The following is a 22791-nucleotide window of genomic DNA, read 5'->3' as shown; positions in this document are numbered from 1 at the left end:
TCTGCCACCGGCAGGGGAAGTGGTGGGGGAGATGGGCCTCCAAACCTTGGAGGGCCTGAGATGTCCCCAGAGAGGTGGCGTCTGATACCCAACCTGACATAAAGACACAGACAAACAGGCACACACAGATACAAACATCTATTCCCACCCTCATGCTCTCATATACAATTACTCAACACTCACCCAACGTGGAGACGGACATAAAGAGACGCTGTACACACAATCACACTCCCCAAGCGTACTCTAAGCCCCGGGTCTAGGTACCCTTGCCCCTGGAGGGGGAAACTGCGCCCAGACCCAGGTGATGTTACTCTCAGTGTAATTTTCACCAGCACACGCCGCCACACATAGTCACGCTGGCAAGAAAAATCTACTCGTTTGCTGCGCTTCATCATAGTGATAGTCCTGAAGCAGCATATAAACACTTGAGATGCAAAAGCAAACACAGATATGAGCTATAAGGGCTCAGAAATAGGACTGCTCCACACAAACCGGATCAATATGCCCTAAACATCTTAAACAAATGTGCAGCCAACTAAACAGCCTGAATCTGCATAATACTCAGGTCTGCTATATGAGAGCCCCTGCGGCTCATGTATAACATACAGGCATTATGCCACACTATGAAACCCTGCGTTATTGTGTGTATTTTATCTAACACACAACACATATTTCACTACTTCTCTGACAGTTTTTCATAAAATCCACTAAAAGCACAAGAAGACTGTATTCCACATGATAACTCCCCTCTATATAAAGCAACTACAAGCCCGTAGAAGCTTACAACCTCAACTTCCAGAGCACAATGGAAGCCGAGGCGAAGACCGATGGGATGGAAAAATAATTGAGATGGATAGAACACGGGAGCGACCCTCATCCTTCATCGCTTTCATCCTCTTTCTCACCTTCCAGCTCTTGATGAATGACACCAGTGAGGTTGGGCTCTTCGCCCCACCAGAAGATCCACAGCTCCTTGGCATCGGGCTTGATTTTGCGTCGCCACACGCACAGCAGGTTGGACTGCACGCAGCGCATGAAGCTGCGCAGAACCGGGTCGTCCTGGGCCGGGGCGGAGATCACGGGCCCGTACTCCCCGCCGCTGGAGAACCTGTAGCAACGCCATTTAATGCCCGTCAACTCCGCCTGGAAGAGAAGAGCAATTAAAAGAACCTTAAATGTTGTACTTGTAATGCAATGTTAATACATACAGTAAATAGTAGAGTAATTTCCCTGTGGCTTCAGTGCAAACATGGTTAAATGCAATGTAAAATAATTAGTTCATTTATAAGTTAATTTAGCAAGTAATCTTTTTAACAATTCTTTAATCATTCACTTTTTTTTTCTCTTGTTCTTTGGTTCGAGCCTCACCAAAGCGAGCGGGTTTGCCGTTTCACGCTTTTTTTAATACTTCTGCATTGAATATTTTTGTATTTCTGGCCAGACATTACAGGACGCTGTCTTGGCTTCAGTTAAAAAGCGACGGTTGGTTTTCTTCTTTTCTATTTTTGACACCGATATGAGTTTATATCAGGAGGAAAATTAACAGTCTTGCAGTGTGTTGCACAGAGAACAATCTACTGCTTGACAACAAAGAAACCAAGAAACTGATTGTTCCATGATTGAAAAAAAAAAAAAAGGAGGCAAAGACATGCACACACACACAGCAGCAGAGCTGAGTCGGAGCATGTGAACGCTTCTAGATTCCTGGGAATCGTTAGGACACTGACATGACACATTTACACCCTTGGAAATAAATGCTCTTCCTAAATCGCGCAAAAGAAAAAGTCATTTGGAAACATCACAAACTTTGATAGGTTGTGCACAGCCCAGGATGGGAAGGCTCTGCTGCATGTGATTAAAAATGCTCATAATATCATAGGTACCGATCTAGCGAACATCAGCGATATGCTAAATGACAATGCCCAACCCAGCCGCAGCCTGTTCACCCCGCTGCCATCTGGCAAGCGATACAGATGTATCCACTTCCGTGCCACAGAGAGCAGTTTCTTTCCTCGGGCTGTGAGATTACTGATTTCATCCTCCACACTTCAACACAGATAATAGCTTTACTTTTCATGACTAAATTATTTATTCATTCTATTTCATTTACTTTTTGTTTTGTTTTGTTTTGTTTTTTGTCAGCAGCATAAATGAACTACAGCTGAACGTCTTGCAGAATGATGATTAAAATGATCCTGAGTTTAATAAATATCATTTTTTAATCATTTATTAACTAATAGTTAATGTGCAATACTGTTGTAGTGAGGATTTCTAAAAACATCAGCTTCTAAAGAAACATTATTATATAGAAGGTGAATTAAAACCAGCATTAAGGATGAACCCATTAGGTGTGGTTTTTAACAGTGACCATATAAATTGTGTTATCACATCAGACAATGCTGATTGAATCAATATCTGCATGTGTGCCGTCCACTCATTTTCTATTTTCGCCAGCTTCCTGTTTACACAGCTATGATCGTTGCGTAAACAGTTAAAATTATTTAACGTTTCCCTGTTGTGTTGTTGTAACCTTATTTAATCGATGCTTTCACTCGCCGCTCTCGCCGCTGCTGCTGTAAAGATAGCATAAAGAGTGTGTAACTACTGCAGAGAGACGAGCTGGAGAGTGACAGGCAGACGTAAAGGATGGCCTTGAGTGAAATGCATGAATGAACTACTGCAGGAGTGGCGGCACTGAAATGCAGGCCAAGCCAAAAACGAGAGAGAGAAGAAAAGAGGAAGCAAGTGTCAGGTTCAATGGTTGGAATCTGGCCCAGCAACTGACATCTTCTCCATTTAATCTAATGAGATAAAGGGTGTTTCTGTCGCCTGCTGCAGACTTGCAACTTTGGAAACGTCTCCTCCATCAAAGCCTGACAGGAGACATAATCCTGTCATAATCCTGATTTTTTGTTTTTTTAGGAGCACACACAGTGTGGGTAAAGAAACCAAAACACACAAATGTCAGTGATCCTGTGATGATCATGTGTGCTCCGGAAACTATATTCTGATCTTTGTTTGTGTTTTCGTGTTTGCATTCGAGCATGAATGAGCAGAGTGCACAAAGGCATTGTTGAACAGGACAGAGATTTGGCAGGCAGGGGGAAAATCTCTGAGTGTGCTGTGCTGCCCTCCTCTCCTCCCCTGTGTTCACCCAGCTGTGAGGATCATGTTTGGCACACTGGCCCAGGCACCAAGCCATCCAAGGCCAACGGAGGGAAGAAAAATACTGACCCACTTTAACGCAGAGACAGGTAGAAAAGAGCAGCTCAAAGGAAATTAAAGCCCGCGGTGTCTTTGAGTGGGTGAAGAAAAGCAGGCTCCACGGTTGTGATGATTGTAAAAAGAGGGGACAAGGAGGCTTATAGAAATGTTAAGTGTGTTTGCAAACTGGCGACTACTCTCTGCACCCATGTAAGAAGCTAAAAAGAGAAAGCAAGGACTCTGAGGAAGGGTGTGTATATGCTCAAGTATTCCTAACGAACATATCCACATTACCTACTGGCACACGTCCTAAAATGTGAGCGTACAATAAAGTATGCATTTGGCACGCAGGAGCATCCTTGCAGCAAAACGAACCCATAATTGCAATGCGTCCCTTCTATAACGACAGCGCGTGTAATAGAAGATATAAACATTGGCGCTGTGATAAGCCGAGCCCTAAAATTAGCCGTGACAAGGTCAAAGATGCTGTTTGTCCCAAAGCAAAGAGGAAGACATCTGCTTGCACTGCCTCGTCACTCCCAGTCAATGTCAAAAGTTCCTCCACTGTTTGGCACAGCTGTCTGCTGCTTCTACTGAATCAGGAGCTCTGAGATGATGGAAGCAAAATGTCAGAATATATATTTACAATGGCGGCATACCAGCGAAAGGCACGCTCCCGTGAACGGATTCTTCAAACGGCCCCCTTCAGACATGCTCCCCTGAGAAGTCTGCACAGCAATTTATAGCAAAAGTTGGAAGAAGACACCTTAATTTCTGCCAGTATAATTCTAATAAACTCAAGGTGCTTTAGATTTTAAGGTAAAGAGCCAACAATAACACAGACAAACCCCCAACAATCAGACAAAACCCAATCTGTGTGGAAAAGGCTTAGGTTTGATCAAATAATCAGTTTTATTTTTGTTTATTTTTTGTCTTTTTGTGGCCAGAGTGCACAAAAAAAGGTGCTGTGTACTTCTTGGCCATGTGGCAAGTGCTGCTGAACTCCTATGGAGGAATAGCTGTGGCACAGTTGAAGGAAGGGGGAACAGAGCTGCGCTCACACGCTGGCGGGCACATCCAAACACATGCCTGCACACAAACACTGGCATGCACACACACCGCAGCTGTGATGATGTGCAGACCAGAAGTGCTCGAAATAAAAAAAAAAAATCAAAAAAAAAATCACTGGCATGCATCGGGAGGCGGACATATTTTCCGACTGATGTCCAGTTATTTTTCAGACGTGACAGCTAAGATCTGCTCATCTATCTGTCTGTGCGCGTGTCTGTTGTAGTTCATTTATTCGGCTACGTGCACGTTCATCAATATTGTGTCTGTGTTTTTCTTTAATATATGAGTTGTACACGGAGGCAGTGATAGCTACACTCTTGCTGGATGATAATGATCTCTCAGCACTCTTCACCTTCACTATCAGACCTCCGAAATCAGTAGTAGTGCTAACAAACAGCTAATTCTCATATTTGTATGAATAAATTACCACTTGTAACACATAAGAGAAAATCTGCCAAGCATGTGAATTCAACTGATATCACAACTGAGTCTGGAGACAAAGAGCGGAGCTATTATTTGCTACTCCACTGGCAAATCAGTGTTGCTGAAGAAAATCCAGCCACAAAGGACAACAAAAAAACACGGTTATTTGACTCATTTAAGTATAATTCTGTCATCGCCGCTCTTTAAAGGAATGGGGGGGTTAAGTTCCTGAAGTGCACACCAAATCAGAGAATGGATTTCAACAACAACAATGTGCTGTATGAGTAGAGCAATTTTGGTGCTAAATGAGGCAAAACTGTAAAAACATGTTATAAAAGAACGGATTACCCAATTGGGATTCCACTCTCATCAGTCTGAGAGAAATTAACTAGGACAAAAATGTCCTTTTGTGCCGTCGGCGCGCTCGGTTCGACTGTCAGTCTGCAAGCCGGCGAGATGGCAAAGAAAAAAGAAAAGAGCACAGCAAATATGTATTTGAAAGCAGCAAATTCCTCATCACCCTTCCGCGGAGAAAAGAGCAAATCAAAGATTATTCCAGGCTGCAGTCTCTGTCTATTTTAAACACTACCATGGGGAGGGGGAAAAGGCAAAGGGGTCAAGAAAAAAAGATGGGAAGATTTTGTTTCACTGTCAATAAAACCCTGCACTCCTCCGAGCCCCTTGTTCTCCAGGTTGGCTGGTTCAATTTCTGATTGAATGCAGGACCAAAAACAAGAGCTTTTCCTTCAATTGCTAAGACGGACCAAAGCCTTGACCTTACTCTCACCTCTATTATCTTTCTCGTCTTCACTCTCCCGCTCATCTCTCAGCACTTTCTCACCTCCACAGATGCCTATGTAATACATCCTGGCAGGTGGGTTTCATACTTTTTCTCTTTGCCTTTTTTTTCTAATTTATCTTTTTATGTGTTTTTTTGTTGTTGTTTTTTTCATTTGTCTAATAAACACAGCTTTAGCTTTAGCTATAGCTGCTTTAAAATCTTCCCACCATTCTCACAATGGGATAGATTCAATCTTGTATCTTTAAAAGGTGGTGTTGCACAGAAATCCAAACTTTAAAGCTGAGAGTTTAAAAGGTATTTCCTGGAGAAAAAAAGGGCGGGGGGGGTTCAGAATAACAGAATCTGTCTCCAAACCAGAGGTCAACCTCAGTGCACCAGTCCCGCGCTTGTAATCACAAAAATATGGAAGTCAGTGCTTTAATCTTTAGCACACAGTGCTCGAACACAACATGACTTAAAGAGGAAAAGAGAGAGAGAGAAGTGGATCCCATTTCTAGAGATGTTTGTCATGCTGCAGCTCAAACAAACTGGAACTCGTGCGTACATGTTGTTTAAAGCCTGGGAGCTTTACAATGAACAGGAAACATTCAGTACTCAGATGGCAAAGCTGAGAGGAAAACACACTTGACATAGACTTTTCAGGAACGTCTCAGCAGTCTGAAAATATTTTCGGTCCCCTTATTTTTCTCTTGAAAACTTGCAGACCTTCTGAATGGACCTCTTGAACTCCCCGAGTAGTAGTGATGCAGGAAAACACACACACACACACACACTTTGGCCCAACCCTAGAAAAAGAAAGAGGCGTGTACTGACAAAGCATTCAGACATGACTCTGCGGAGCACTTCCTTTCACTTTCAGGACAAACGACTGCCGTGAAAAGCCATAGCACATAAAGCCGCAGAAGACAGAAGAGATCTTTGAAAACACACGTTTACACAGAAAGTTAAGAGGAAATATATTTAGTCTTGGTCGCGAGCAAATGCCTGAGCTTCTAACAGGAACGCAGCCGATGTGATCATCTGAGAGGATAAGCGCCTAATGCTCTACCAAAGCTGACAGAAAGCACACAGAGAATGTCGTCTGAGAGAGACGCCACTTCTTTAGGAATCTCAGCGCGAGAGCCTCGCAGGCTGACAAAGGAGCCACTTTAGGCGATTGAGAGACAGCTTGGCTCAGCAGTTTTACCTACTCTGGCACATGCCGAACACTTAGTCTTTCTTAGAGTGGCATAGCTTTCTCATCAACGTCAAATCTGATTAGACGCTTGACAAGCTGCCAATATTAGGGGTGTGTTCAGATCGCTTGTGATGCCCGTGAGTCTTTAGATAAGACTTGTTGTCTTTATCAGACAAACACAACCGCATCCATCTCCCTTTGATTCAATGTCAGAGGACTTTATTTGCTCTCTGAAAACGAGTCCTCGCTGCTTTAAGTCAAGTGTCTTTTGATTGGCTGCCTCTCGCAAGCAGATGGTTTGATGAGCAGGTGGGCGGGGCTTCTGCGCCTGAGATGATCACAAGCATATCTGCCCTCACTGACACCACACAGCAGAAAAAAGTAGGGAAAAAACAGCTGTATATGAATAAGAAGCAGCATTAGTGGATTTTGGGTAATCTGGGTATTCTGGGTAAAGCCGCGCATGTCCCGTTATTTGGTAGGTGTGGGTTAAGACAGTGTTTGGTTGTTTTAGGCCTTTGATGAACTAGAATCCTCTCTTAGGTGTGTGTAAACCGCTAGCTCTGTATCAGCAGCTCTGTATAGGCTGTCGCATTCCCACAACACTAAGTTAGATAAGCTCTTAAGAAAACATACATAACGTTGTTACATTACATGTAAAATGTGAGATTATTTCACATCGTTTCTTACATATTGTACTTGGGAGTGTAAAGATTTTCATGAATGGTACTTGCAATAATTGGACTGTTTTTGTTTTCTTGACATGACAGAAATTAGCTGTGCATGCAGAATAAAATTAAGAAACTCCATCTATGGAAATCCCCTTTAATATTTATACATATTAATTCCCCTCATAGTCATTTTTATTGCATGTGGCTGTCAGATTCAGGCCAATGTGAACAAGATCACATCCTCTTATTCTCTTAGAACTGAAAGCATTCACGTTAAAAGCATGCAACAGGGAACGCACTGGATACGTTTGTGAAGGAGCTAAATGAAACAAAATGTAATTTTTTTTCCATGGTTAGCCTCAAAATCAATCTTCAAATCAAGAAAGCTTTAATCTGGGGCATTATTGACAGTTACACAATACCTTAGTTTTTCCCTGCTTCAGTTCTCTCCACTTTCACGGCTCTCTTTCTCCACATGCTGCCTGGTTCTCTTCCCTTACATCGTCTGATAAAGAAATAGGTTGCCACTTCTCTGCTGTTCTGCTTGCAGAATGAAATCAGATTCCAATTTTTTTTGTGCAGCCTGATGAGAAAGGTCAATTACTGATCTGTTTGGCTATGCTGCGAGCAGACGTAGTAGCTGCCATTCTTTTAGTATTCTCTGCAAAGTAACTGCTCAGTGATTGCTGCAGCATTGAGCCACACTTGGTTCTAGAGTAGATGTCACAATTTAAAAAAGGGAAGTGAAATCTTACGACTTTAATGACAGTTTTTTTTCCGTGTGTGTTTGTTTGTTTATCGCTTCAGCGCTGAAATGCTGAAGCAGTCCAACGGAAAATCAAGTGCGGAAATGAAATATGAACAAAGACAACGTGAGCTCTGATGCTGCGATTGCTAAGTCAACACTGAGAAGGCACCAGTTAGAGGAGCCAGTGGCAAAAATCAGAACAGGCAACGACTCCCCCTTCATCAATTAACCCGCTGAAATCAAATTAACCCACAAGGAGTCGCGCTCCCTTCTGGCATTTTACAACACAAATGAAGAGCGATGCACATTACTGCACTTGCGAGGAAGCGAGAGCGACACCAAAGCGCCAAACAGGTGTAGAAAAAAGGCCTCTGGGACACTAAACAGATGCCTTTCCTCTGCCTTCTGCCACCACCTTTACAAGCCCCTGCAAAACAAGGGACCGTCATTTGATCTGTGCTCTGCTGCAGCATCCAGCCCTGGGAGGTGAGCAAGCCAAGCGACCTAATTAGAGCAGTGAGAGTCCCCAGGGCTGAGTGACGGATAGACCTGCCAATCACGCCGCGGAAAGCCTCCATCAAACCCTGACTTCTCACCTGACACAAAGAGAAGTAGGAGGTAGGAGGAGCAGCGGCGGAAGACCAACAAAGACAGCTGGACACTGTGTACAGTAGCGAAGCCACATCTGAAAGACAAGATCCCCTGCCATTTGCAAAATGAAACAACACAAGCTGCAGCATTAGGCTGCTTTCAAAGCATTAAGGGACAGACTAAAGCAGTGGTCCAGCTCCGACTGAATTATTAACGTGCAAATAAATAAACCAGCCCCTGCTTTACTAGTGTCTCTGGTGTAACTTAATTAACTGTGACAAGCCACGGGGAGGGAGAAATGAGCAAAAGACACAAAAGACAGAAAAACGGAGAATCACAAGAGGAAGAGAGAGAAGTAAAAACAGTTGCTAGGCAACATACAACATCTGTAGGAATTCAGCAAGATATTCAAGTTTGGAGATTTCTGTCTCCAGGGTTACAGTGAAAATATAACATTACAGTACTGTAAAAGCTCAAAATCACAGAGCCGCATGCTGCACGTCTCTCCTGAGCTCAGCTACACCTCCCAACACTTCATAACAACCACCGTTAATAAACGCTAAATTGATCATTAATTAGTTTTTTTAATTTACTGTTAATTACATTTTTGTTAATAGTTATTTGCTGTTAATATGCAATAAAGTGTTTACAATATTAGATATTATTAAGCCCAAACTGACATTTATGGCACTCTGTTTAAGAGTGTGTGTGGGTTATATGGCACATATACAGAATACGGTGATATGCCACCAAGGGAGTCTAATATGTGACGCTGGATCTCAGACTAGTCTCACTATTGCTGGGACAGTTGTGTCACAGCTGCAACACCAAAGGCCGCCTTGTGTGGTTGTTTGAGACGCCAGTGGCTTTGACAAAACGGCGGTTTGACACCCTGGGAATGAGCTAGGCTCGCTAGTGAGTAATGACATCTTCATTTTAAAAGGAGCAATGCTATCTGCTAATCATTAACAACTAATTAGAAATTTGTTTTTCATTAAAAAAAATATAAAATAAACTGTTTGTTGGCACATTTCATCACAGTGAAAATTTTAGTCTTTTATCAGATATGATACAAAACATATTACAGGACAGTTCAGTCAAATTAGTCGAATGAATGAATGCCAAAGTCTCAGATTTTATATTATTAATAATAATTAGCAAGTATCATTGCTCATCATATCCCTATTTACAGCTAAATGTTATTTACAATTTCATTAAAGCTGAACTTACAATAGATTAAGAATATTTGTTATAAATTACAGCATTACTCCCCCTTACCCCCCACCCCCGCCCCGTACAGCTGGAATTCATGAGCTCCAATGTGACTGAACATTACCATTGTACAGGATTACACACTGAGTTTTTGTGCAGCAGGAATGACTTAAATTGTATTAAAAAAAATTACTCAGTGCAGTAATTGTACAATTAGCACTGCATGGAGGCTTTTTGAAATGCCTACAAGTAGTTAATAGTCTGATTGTTCCTGAAATTGGGCAAATGGAGCATAAGCAGTATGAAAAATATCTAATTTGGCTTGTAATTTCCTGCATTGATTTTTTTTTCCCCCCACAGGGATGCCGTTTCAGATAAAAAGACAGCCCTCCATAAGTCAACATGACTTTTCAGTTGTTTCATCACACACCAGATAAACAGAATATAAGGAAGGAACCTGGAAAGCACGAAACTGCATGTGGGTGAGTGGGTGGAGGGCTAACGCATTGCCAGGCCATTAGTATCTCAGTAGGTCACACCTGAACAGGTTTCAACCTGCAACTCACCCGACTGCTGTCTCTAATCCATTGTTTTGCTTACTAAGTGGGCGTGGTAGCCAATCAGAGCTTTTACACTAAAAGTCCTCTGCACTCCAGCACATGCACTCACACAATCTTATGTAATCCCACTCAAGTCCTCCTCTTGCGTCCATTCACTCTTTACAACCCGATACAACAACAACATGGCATGTTCGCGTCTTTGCATGAACACTTTCAGCCCCGTGTCTTCACGCTCACTCAGTCCTGTCTGGTAAATATTCCATCAAACCTCTTTGTGCTTCGCTATTACGCTGCAATGTCCATTTATTCCATAAAGCAAGCCAGGACTGAAATTGAGCTGTACAAATTTTCATTAGCATTTGAAAAATCATGAGTGTCTGCCTAATTCAAGATGAGAGAGAGCGCGCCGTTTGGCAGAGCAGGGAGAATCAATGCACAAACGGCCGTGAATCAACAGTCTGCACATAATGTGTTTGTTCTCATCAAGTACCCGTCTGATTGGTCGCAGATAATCTCTCAATGGAACATGAACACACGATAATTAGAATTTGCAACAGCGCGGCAGACAACATTAATGTTTTCTCTCTCCCCTCTTGTTTTGCAGCTCTAAGAGAAACCCTTTAACCTAAGTGCGCTCTAACAGCAATTGAATCCCAGCCAGCCATGATATTGGCAAAGCTGTCTGGCTTGCAGAAAATATTTGCCCAGTTACAAGCAGGGCAATATCTCCCTTAAAAGAAATTCTCTTTGTCAATTGGCCTGCAGTCAGGTGGAGAGATAGCAAACAGATCTCCCCGAGGAAAGCCCAGCATGCCTGTGTGATGCTACATGAGACCTGCGGCATCATAAAAACAAAAGTTTGACCGGTTTCTGGAATATGTCTAACAATTAGGTACCGTCCTTTGGAATTTGTGTTGAATCCAGATGTGGAGGAGCAAAGTGAAATTCACGAGTAGCAGAAAACAGCAGAAGTCGGTGGAAATACTCTGCTGGGGATATCTTTTTTTTTTTTTTAGATAACAAATAACAACTGAATTGATGGAAACTGCATTTACTTAGGATCTATAATTAACTACAACGTCAACTTGTTTTAGGAAAGTATGCAAGGCTCCTTATTTTCTAAAGCATAAAACATTTAAATCATGGCTTTAAAGTATATCAAGAGCTGTTATTGCATCATCCAAGTTACAACCTCCAGGGCTGAAAAATGAAGCCAACGCTGAAGTGCCAAAAACTGCAGTGCCTCCAATGTCCATTTGTGGTTGGCTCTAAAAGCAAGTCAGTCCCCACAGACTCCCATGTTAAAATGTCCAACCTTACAATAGAGTTAAACGTCTTTATAGCATGGTAAAATACAGCTTTGGTCTTTATAGCTACTTTCCCCTTCATAACAGCTGCATGAAACTGATTTTTATTTATAACTGGCCCATTTAAATTTCATTACAGCTCAAATATATGCATTACTAGAGGTGGGACCACTCTGAGTGGCAGGTAGAATAAGTCTGAACTATAGCTCACAGCTGTGTTTGTGCTCTTTTGTACCATTTGGATTATTTTTAATGTAATTGTCATACAAATACTATAACCTACCGTGTAATACACAGTATCCATTTAGTCTAAATTTTAGATATATGTGTATTTTTCTTCTGTGAATAAAATATTTTCTTGTGCAAAGCTAAGAAAATGTTGTACTTTTTATCCCAGCGTGACCATAAAATGGCAAAAGCAACAATGATGTTTTCAATACACATTTCTCTAAAAGTCTATCAGCCTGTTCGCCAACCACCTACCAAACTTTCCAGCTGTCACGGGCAGCTGATGGCACCAGCTACTGCCCATTCCTGCCAATCCTCCTGCCCCTCTCAGACTTCTGTCGCCCTACACACATGCAGGAGCACCAGCGGGCACTAAGAATAGAACACAGCTGGCACTGCTGGGCTTACATATTTCACACTCAAGCCACCGTGCTCCAAAATACTCCTGCACCATCCTGTCCCACATCCAGCTCTGGGACCGGCGGCGCTTCCTTCCCTCCCTTCCCGCCCACTCTGCCTTTGAACCGTTCTTCACCTCTGCGGCAGGTCCCTGACAAGCCCTCCGCTCAGATAAGATCCATGACTACGCTCGAGAGAATTTACGAGAAAAGGGATGTGTAGTGAAAACAGAAGTACGAGCGAGGAGATTCCCGTCTTCCTGTTTTCAACTCGTACTCTACCCTACTTCTGTAACCACTACACTGTTCATTCACAACTTATTTGAGTGCAGCATGTGTTTCTGACACAGAGCATGCCCCGTCCAGACAGACAGGTGGGCCACTGCTTGAACAAGACCTATTGCCATGACAAAGGATTCCCTCTGCGGCGGCGGTGGCAGATTAGTGGGAGGTGTCGCACAGAGACTAGGTGAAGCCAGCGCTAACTGTCTGAACTACAAGCGAGCAGTCTGGAATGATCATTCCTTAATGCTGTCCTGGCTTCAGTGTCGCCCTTAAAATCTTTGTATAAAAAAAGCAGCGGCGCATTTATTTAAACAATGCCGGCATCTGATATCGAATGCCTAGAGTAAGGTTTGTTTACTCATCATTTCATCTGACAGATCCTGATTTTGTAATCGTCTTTTTCTTATTTATATACACATAGATTTGAAAGATGCTAAATTTATACTGACAACTCTATGTGTAGACAAGCCCGGAATGACTTAATCTCTTGTGCTATACACTTGCATTATTCTATAACAAAACACACCAGTGAGCAGTTTCTTCCTCCGCTTTTATAATGTTCACCAAGGACACCGTGGAGTGCCTTCCATTAAAAACATACACAAATCCACAGCTTAATGTAGTCTTAACCAAGTTTAACACTTCATATGTCGTGGCTAATGCTTCTTAAAAAAAAACATCTCCACAAAAATTAATTTGCCTTTACCTTTTCTTGCTCATTGGCTAATTTATTCTTTAAAAAAGCTTGTGTTTACACAAGGAAACAAGTCATTCTGCGTGCTATCACTGCATGTCTTTAGCTACAGTTTGACGGTAAAATTGTTACTAAAGACTGGTTCATTGCTAGACTCGCATGATTTTAGCGGGGAAATAACTGTGACTGAGACGTGCACTGAGCAGGGCATTTACAGCAGAAGAATAAACAGCATCATGGTGACACTACATCTAAGTTATTACTCACATACTCCTGCTATTTTTGTATGTTTTGCTACTTATTAGACGTAGGGGGAACCTGATGCAGTTTCACGTCGTGATAGTGTATCGATACAGGACCGACAATCCCCAAATACTCTGGGAATACGATGAATAAGAGGGATCACCTCATGTACCACCATCCTGAGATAATGTTAGCCAAGCAAACCGAAAAAACATCCAACACCAGCACAATCACTCACACTTTTGATCATAAGGCGATTGGTACATGTCACCTGTTAGGAGGCAACCTTTCTGCAAACAGTGGGAGTCTGACTTGGACTGATTGCAACCGCTCTCAGAGAGATTGTCAAAGGTTTGCAAATAGTTTATAAATACAGACTGCAAGCATGTTGCCATCACTCTGAATGAATCTTTGTCAGTGAGCAGAATTCAAGGGGGCTCGACTCAATTGGCTGCCAGCTGGTTGTATTCTGGTTATGTTACTATAGAACAGGAGTGTTGCTGAGTGCAATTGTAATAGTTAATAGTGAATTTCTACACAGACAGCAACGGATATGTGATTTTTGACATCACAATTAAAGTTATCACAGTTAACTGCTCTATCGTCAGAAACAGATTGAGTGTAACTGCCAACTTATTGTTTCATTCAGTCACACACTGATATCAGTCTGAATCCATCTTATGGCAACATTTATAGCAGGTTCCAGTGACAGCGTTGGTATGCTTGACAATCTAATCTCATTTTGCAGCAAGAGAAAAACTGAAGTGACATAACTATCTTTTTGGTGAAACAAATACTGACAAAGTTTAACTCTGAGGACATCATTTGCAGTTTAAAAAACAAATGATAAATCTCTGCATATCTCAAAATGTTAAAAATCCCAATAATATCAATCGTATTGAGAGGACTGACAATCTACTACTACTAATATACGTGACGTTACTTGCTAATAATTATTTATTTTTAGAGGTTGTTATGGTAAAAAAAACAGCCTATATATATATATATATATATATATATACATATATATATATATATGTATATATATATATATATATATTAAAGAGCTATACATTTTTCATTCTTAGAGTGCACCAAATACCAAAAACAGTAGTTTTGCTGTATAGTTTCAACACACATTTCAAATGATGCCCAGTTTAACAATTTCTTGGCTCAGCAGACCACGACATGCACACTATCCAACCACCAGCTCTTTTTCATCCCTAAGCAACCTTGCAATATTCTCTACCATTAATAACAAGCAGACGCAAACAGCTTAAATTAAAAAGGCACCGCTCCTGATTACCTGCTTCTTCTTACAAGCCATGGCCGCTCACCTGCCATAAATCAAGACGCCGCTGTTAATGCTATTCCCTCAGCCTCATCTCTTAGCATTTTTATGTCCACGCCAGACAGTAGCATCATCATTATACAAGCAAGATCTCTATTGGAATACAGTTTGGCTAATGAGCACCTTTTAGTTGATCACATTAGACCTCTACTTGAGGACACTTAATTACCAGTGTTACACTCCACGTGCCTCTGTCGAGGGGGACAGGAGAAGTCCTTTAATTAAGGTCTCTCCATTCCACATATGTTTGCACAAGCCTGGGATGTAGGATACATTCACACCCCGGATGAAGGCGACGAGGCGCGTGGTGTGTACCACCACGCCAGAGTGGGAGGAGGACTTTAGTGTGCGCGTGCACTTTTGCGATACATATGTTTGAGTGTGGGAATGTGGGTGTTTATTTTTCTTAACCCCCCCCCACCAGCACCACCACCACAACCACCACCTCTCTTTTTGTGTTGCTGCTTGTGTTTGTGAAAGCATCTCCGGGTGTGTTTGTCTGCCTGTGTGTATAATATGACGGGTGTTTGAAGTTTGCCTCCAGAGTCTGCATGGTTTACAGTGTGCCCAGTGCAAACCCACACACACACACACACACAGAGGCTTCCTGTGTTGTGAGGCTCTTAACTGTCTCCTCCTTGCGTTTCATATTCAGGCTGGGACTCAGTCTTATAAGAACCTGCCCAGTCCACAGAAAGATGACTGTTCCCTCTCTCTCTCCCTCTCTTTCCCATTACATTCTCCCTCTTTAATTTTCTCTCGTGCTCTGTCTCACTCTTTCACTCTCAGTTTCTCGCTCAAATAGGCTGAGGCTAGCAGTCAGGAAATGCACATCAGTCATAATACTTTCCTAAAATGAAAACAGATTCTGCTTCAGTCCATCAGCCTCTCCCTCTCTGCTCGCTCCTTTAGCCCAAAACATTCCTGTTTCTCCTCTTCTCCCTTTCCTCCACCCTTCCCTGTTTCAATGCCACTTCGACTTAGCTCACCATGTCACCTCTTTTTCCTTTCTTTTCTTTTTTTTTTTTTTTTTGCCTCCCACCTAAAAGGTTCTTGTTTGCTTTCTGTCACAGATGGATGATCTCCAGCACACAAGACAGTTGTTTTGTGGGTTGTGTGATTGCAGCAATCTCAAGAATCTGACACGGGCCACACGGAGCTCATGACAGTAATCCTGCCGTGCCCCCATGAAGTTCCCACATTATGGGAGCTTATGCTTCCTAAGGTACCTTTGTTTTTTTTTGGTTTTTTTACTGGTGCGGGTTGCAATAACAGTAAGCAAGTCGGTGTGAGCGACAAGGTTAATGCATGCTGGAATGCTGTTTAACAGGCTGTCAGAGCAGGAGCACTCAGTGATTAGCCACTAGAACACAACCTAGAGGGAAAGATAAAAAAAACAAAAAAACATCCCACCTCAGAGGCAGTTTTACTGTCATGAAAAAGAAAAAAAAACCTGACTCTGCCTTCGACTGATTCATAAAATCAGAAGAATAGGAGTAACTGGTTCATCTAATCTACAAAGCAATAGTAGCTACACTTCCACTCTACCTTTGTAACAGTTACCAGCTATTTTCCTCTAAATGGTTGTTTCCTGATGTGCTTATAGTTCTGACAGAAAGACCTCATCTCCAGCATGCCTGCATCTAGTGGTGAATTTAAAAGCATCATAAGGAATGAATGCACTGCAGGAGACCTGTGGATGTTAAATGTTATGAGTATTTATATATTCTACATTATGCTGTAGATCTTGTATTTTAAGTTGTATTTGTATCTTTCTTTTTTGAGTATATTATATATATATATATTATATTGTGATTGATTACCTTGGCCAAGCCTCCCTTGTAAAACAGATCTGATCTCATTGGGACTTCCTGGTTAAATAAAGGTAATAATTACTCTCCTTGTTGATCAATATCCCATCCACTAATCGATAACCGTTTCTGCATTAAAGCGACGCCTGCAGGAAACAATAAGCGCAAATCTGCAGAGGTTTTTGTTTGCTGATTCATTTCATCCCCTTCAGGTGATATTAACAGCACCTCAACCTCCACCTCTGCCGCATTTTGTCACATGAGCATCAAAATGCAACTCTTTATTGCTGTCTCTTTGTCTCCATCATCCCCTCTAACCAGGACACTTGGTGTCTCATTAGTGTTTTGTCCCGTCTTGGACTTCGCTGCATGAGTCCTGCCAGTGAGCAACCACTTAGGCACCAGCCAGTCATAAATATTCTAAACAAGCCAGCTGATGGATGGTCTCTTTCTCCCTGCGTTTGAAAGGGATGTTCACGATGGCCAATAATGCCACAGCGAGTGAATGTAAGCTCTCTCCCCCGACACACACCCACGCACACACAAGGGAATATCCGCGAATGACACGGTGACAGAGAGGCAATCGATGTTTTCTTTTCTGTCAGGCTGAGAAAATTTAAGACTTCTAGCGTAATGCCCGTGTTTCTGTGCGACTGCAATCCAAACAAGCGTCTCAAATAGCTCGAGATTCCCCCGTTTGTTCCAGTTACAGACACCAATATTACTCAAGTACACAAGAAAGAAGAAGTGATGATTCATTTTGACTTTCTGTGCTAACTACAAAGTCTATTCTTCCCCTATCTCCTGTTTTGTGTCGTGGTTTTTAAATCATGACCATACTTTGTGACATGTGCCTCTATAACTTCTGTATGTAGTGTAACAGGGGCCCAACTGCTGTTGCAGGTCGACAACCTGCATGATCACCTAAAGCCCCCCAGGACCCATATGTTGTTGTGGTTCTCAGCGGCAGCCTGCGCCTGAGCTCAGTCTACTGCATGCCTTTCCACTTGGCTGCCTGTTGTAGTAAGACAGTTAACTCGCTGATTGCAGGATGAAAAACTGTGAAAGCACCGCCGCTCAGTTCCCTTCCACCCTCTGCAAAAATGCTGCTGCCTGGAGAGTCAAAAACACCTTGTTTTCAGTGCGAAAGTGCTGCTTCCGTTGTGTGCCTAATACATGATGCTGCCTGTCAAGATCTCTCTTGCTTTTTTAAAAAAAAAAAAAATCTCCTGTGAGACAATTATTCCACTAATTCTCATTCTCAGATCTTCTTCTATTTCCAAGTTATGAGCTAGGTAGCATTTTTTTCTAGCAGCGCCATGCATAAAACTATTATTTTCTGAAAATCAGAGTTTTGGGGGGTTTTTTTATTTGTTTTTGTTTTTTTTCTTTAGTCTCTGGCTGTAGAGATATCTGACAGTGGCAGCAGCAGGGCTCCTTTCCAAGTTAGTTGCTTGGCAATGCATTAGAGTTCCTGCAAGATTTCCAGTGAAATGATTATTTAAAGGGGGTGGAGGATAATGGCCACTGTGCTCTTCATAGGGAGAAAAGAAATGACTGTTTATCTATTGTTTACTTGCCAGATTCATGCAAACACACAAATAATTGGCCAGTCAGTTGTGGTAGCATTTGAACCCTGCATTTTAAAGCGTCACGAGATTTGGTTTGGTTTGAAAATGTGATAGCAAAGTTGATTTATTCTCGTTAAACCCTCCTTTTATGATATCAGGCATATAGTGATGAAATATGCTGTTTATTCCGAATCACTAACCCGTGTTAATGATTGCCTAATAACAACATCACCGATTGGTTCACCTTTGTACAGCAGGCACACATTAAAGCATGCCTCCCCACTGTCTTATGACTTGTCCATCACAACCGCCTCGCGTGTCTGTGACGAACGTGATTTATTAATACCGTACCAGAGAGAAGATGTTGGAGTGGCAGTCCTCAAGGCTTGCCCCGTTAGCCACCCAATTCGCCGATGTAGTCATAATGGTCCGCCTTTGGGGTCGTCAGCGCAGGGCATGTCGAAATCCTACATCGGTTATCAAACACCGAGCAGGGGCTGACAAATCGGTTCCCTCACGAGTCTGCCCCCAAAAAATAAAAAAATAAAAAATAATAATATATATATAAAAAAAAAAATTAAATAAAAAAAACAAAACAAGCAGGCTTATAACCTCACAAGAGGTCCGGATAATAGGCTCGGAGTGGTCTGATGGGCGTATTCAAAAAGAAGTGCAGAATGCATTAAAAAAATAAAAATAAAATAAAAAAAATGCCTGTGTTGTAGTGTTGATATATCCAAGCGTGAGCGGGGGATCACAACATTGTTACAATCCAGGTCGGGCGATTCCAAATCTGATCACTGTCAACAGCCGGAGAGCGCACAAATGTATCCATTTCAATCCCGAGGAAGATCCGCCTGTTTCCAAATCAGTCTCTCCGCGGATAGTTTCATCATTAAATGACCGTAATCCATTTGTAGGGGGGGGGGACGACGACTCCCTTTTCTTCCTCGCTCTGGGAACAGCCTACCTCCTCTCCTCTCCTCCTCCTAAAACAAACAAAAAAAATTAAAGAGTCAAAACTTCTTGAAATATAATCGCTGCAGTGCGAAACAATCAAGTTGAGGAGCACGCAGGATATCTGATTCCGTTTCCACAAGCTGATGCACCACTTGTGATAGTTTTCGAGAATCGCGTGTGCTATTTATAGCCGTCTTTCTTGTCACAACCGTTCCTCTCACAATAATGTAACCCCAGTGTGCGTGTCTCTCACAAACACACACACACACAAACGGGTGGTGCGGGCAGGAATGTTTAATCCCTCTGTTGCTCTTGAATTAAACGGGAGCGCAGACGGAGAGGTCTCTAAAAAAGAAAAAGCTTCCCCCTCCACACACACACAAACACACACCAACCAACCAACCAAGTGCACCTCCGCGGCAGGACGGACAAAGTCGAGCGGGTTCCTCAGTTAGCCTGAATCATGAGTCAAAGCGTTGAGACAAGAAAAAAACTATTCTTACAGGGCTCACTCCACCAGCAGGAAAACGACAAACAGGCGTCTGTGCAGACGGAGGTTTGAAAAAATCCTTCCTTCCTTTCAGCTTTATATCATTACGAAACGTCCTCTCGCGACCACAACAGCCTCAGTCTTGCACACCAGAAAAAAAAAATACATATATCAGGTAGGATTTCTTTAAAAACGCACAGTTCAAGCAGAAGTGGCCGTCCTTGTCTGGCGCCCGTTGCTGACATAAAGAATATGTTGCATGCTGCAGATATAAATATATTTGAAATGTCTCATAAAGCACCACCTCGGCATTTAAAAGCGCATCCTCCTGTTTCTCTTTCGCTATTGAATTAAATCCTCAAAGGCGTGTTTGGTTTCCTCGGCGGCGACTCCTTCCTCATTGTTTATCTCTCAGATGGCGTTATTATGCAGCTATGGAAGTGTATGCGTGCGCGCAGCCCGAATGTGTCACTCTCACCCTCCGTGTCTGTTTGTTTTACGCCGAGCGCTGTGGCGTTTCTTCGCGCACGATCGTCCAGCCCACCGCGCATTGTAATGTAATGGCGGTCGGAAGCGTACTACCCGAGACTCGCCTTTTCCATTTGGCCAAGTTTGTACTCACGTGATCAAAGTCCAGGATTACAGTAGTTGAGTGTATTTGATATTAGAGGCGGACGCGACAGTCGCCGAGATTCCTTTATTGTTGCCATGTGCGCTTTGTTTCTGTGATCTTTTGTTCTGCCTGAAACGCGCAGTGAAGGGTTATTATTTTATTTATTATATTTTTTTATTTTTTATCACTGCACGGTGTCATTCTGTGATGCATTGGTTACATAATGTATCTGTGCTCTCACAACAGAGGATGTGACAGAATAGAGGTCAGAATGACTTACTGAGCACACTGTGTTTCATAAGAGATATCTATGTAGGTTAGTCTTACACTCAGCATGTGCATCACATATTATCTGAAAACATTTCTGAGGCTTTTCTCACGCGAAAAAATAAAAATACTCAATATGACTCAAACCAAAGATTGGGAGTTATTTAGAGTGGTTGTATTCAGGGCCGCAGCTAAGATTTAAAAGATACACCGGTTATCATGAGTCAAGTCCACCATGAACCCCACCCTAGCCCCACCATGAACCCCACCCTAGCCCCAAGCCCCAACTATTGTTTTAGTGTACGGTGTCAATAAAGTTAAATATTTATTTTTAAAAACATTTAAAAATGCTGAAATGCATTTTGAATATATTTTTAATGCTAAAATATAATTGTTGCTGTCATCAATGAATTTTCAAATGTACAGTTTTACAAAAAAAGAAAACAGTCAAGCACATTTTTTTTTAAATTAAGATACCGAATTCCAGTTAGTTATTAAGTTATTCACCTGGTGATGAAACTATGCTGAAGGGTGTTTCTTTCGTCTCTTTGCATTTTACATTTTTATCTATCGGGTGTTATTAATGATTGATCAACAAATAGCTAATATTGGGAGATAATAGTAGCCTGCTGATACGGCCCCATTCAGGCTTTGGTAACTGGGCAATAGTTTGCTAAAGCTTTTACTATACATTAAAACAGCATTAAAAGTGAAAGTACCTCTGTAATTTGCTTACAGCTTTACATATTCCAAAACATAAAGGCCACACATTTGATAAATGCAGGTTTGAATAGAGATTTGTTGGTTTCCTCTCAAGATCAACTGTTGTATATACACTTAGCAAATGCTGTCACTGAACACTGTTTTCTTTGTAATATGTGTTGTTATTGTTTTAGCATGAAAATGATCAAATAAACAATGTGAAAAGCGAGAAAATTAAGAACTAGGAAATATCTTTTAACGTGTAGCTTGTTGTTAAGTTTTAATTTCAAATTTAAAAACAGTAAGTCCGGTAAGTTTCCAGGGAGAATACCAGAGACATGACATTGCCTGGAAATATTCCAATTTTGCTTGATTTAATCTATACAGTGGAAGCGCATTATAATAATATGTACTGATTATTATTCTGTCAATGCAGTGTACACAAGTTATATTTATATTACAAGTGTACTGTTAGAGATTTTGTAAACTCCATCCATAAACATGCGGTTCGGGTCCTGTGTCAAGCAGTCTCCATTGAGGCTTAAGAACAAAGCATTATTATGCAGACACTCTTTCCTTGTACTGCAGAGGCCATTCAGAAGTCAGCACATAAAATATTTGTGTTACTGTTAGTGACTCATATGCTGTACATACATTATATTTGTCTGGGTTTTCTTTATGGTTGGATATCAAAGTTAACTGGCTTCGGTCTTTAAGCTTGCTCAGCGTTTACTTAGATATGCTAACCTGATGCTCTTTTTATCTGAAAAGAGAATGTCTTTTCTGACTACACTGAAGTAACTGGGCTGCTCTTGCTCAAAACAGAAGAATATGCAGACCTTTGCATGTGGATCCCCCTAGAGGCCTTAAGATTCAATAGTTACTTTATTTAGCCCAAAAGCTTTTCATCTCTCCGCCCTCAGAAAAATGAAATATGTCATTGAACACTGACCTGATCTGACTTTTTCATTTGGAGTCATATAATGATTTTTAAGTGCTTACACACCGCAAAACCACCTGCCCGTGTATTATTTTCCCTCTGTTGAACTGAGATGTTATCTTTAGAGAAAAAGCAGCTGAGAAGGGCAACCAGTGTCTCACAGCCTTTGTATGAATCATTAGATGCATTCAAAAAGTGACATATATGAATAATATATATAAAAAGAAATTAGTAATATGAAGACAGTATTTGTAATAATACTAACAATAACTGACTGATGTAGTGTTTTGATTAATGTAATCATGTGAGCCATGACTGTCAGGTGGACACGTGATGCAAACTTGGGTTGCAGCTTTGGGAAATATGCAGCCATCTGAACCTTATTTGAAGTGTGTAAACAGTTGCTCAGTGGCACTTCCAGGCTAATCAGAAGATCCTTTCCACACAAGAGACGTTACCTCTAATTCCAGAT

General features: G+C 41.7%; 1 protein-coding gene across 8 annotated transcripts in view; it reads right to left on the bottom strand.

The window, feature by feature from the left end:
• Positions 1 to 20347, bottom strand: part of LOC100700595 (mediator complex subunit 13L) — an 86797-nt gene extending 66450 nt beyond the window's left edge. For 2 of the 8 annotated variants that reach the window (XM_025908948.1, XM_025908949.1), the window contains exons 1-2: positions 18699 to 20347; positions 906 to 1143 (exon numbers count right to left, since the gene is read on the bottom strand). In XM_025908948.1, coding sequence (XP_025764733.1) covers positions 906 to 1143; positions 18699 to 18770 — 310 coding nt within the window. In that variant the 5' untranslated portion in view covers positions 18771 to 20347. Of the gene's footprint in view, positions 1 to 905; positions 1144 to 7770; positions 7955 to 18698 lie in introns of those variants that run through there. The other 6 variants (XM_005460195.4, XM_019361073.2, XM_005460196.4 and 3 more) reach the window with 6 other exon arrangements.
• Between the last annotated feature and the right edge of the window lie 2444 nt (positions 20348 to 22791).

The sequence above is a fragment of the Oreochromis niloticus genome, linkage group LG7 (assembly GCF_001858045.2).
Source record: "Oreochromis niloticus isolate F11D_XX linkage group LG7, O_niloticus_UMD_NMBU, whole genome shotgun sequence".
Lineage (NCBI taxonomy): Eukaryota > Metazoa > Chordata > Actinopteri > Cichliformes > Cichlidae > Oreochromis > Oreochromis niloticus.
The sequence above is the reverse complement of the archived record's forward strand: the minus strand, read 5'-3'. Positions and strand labels throughout refer to the sequence as shown.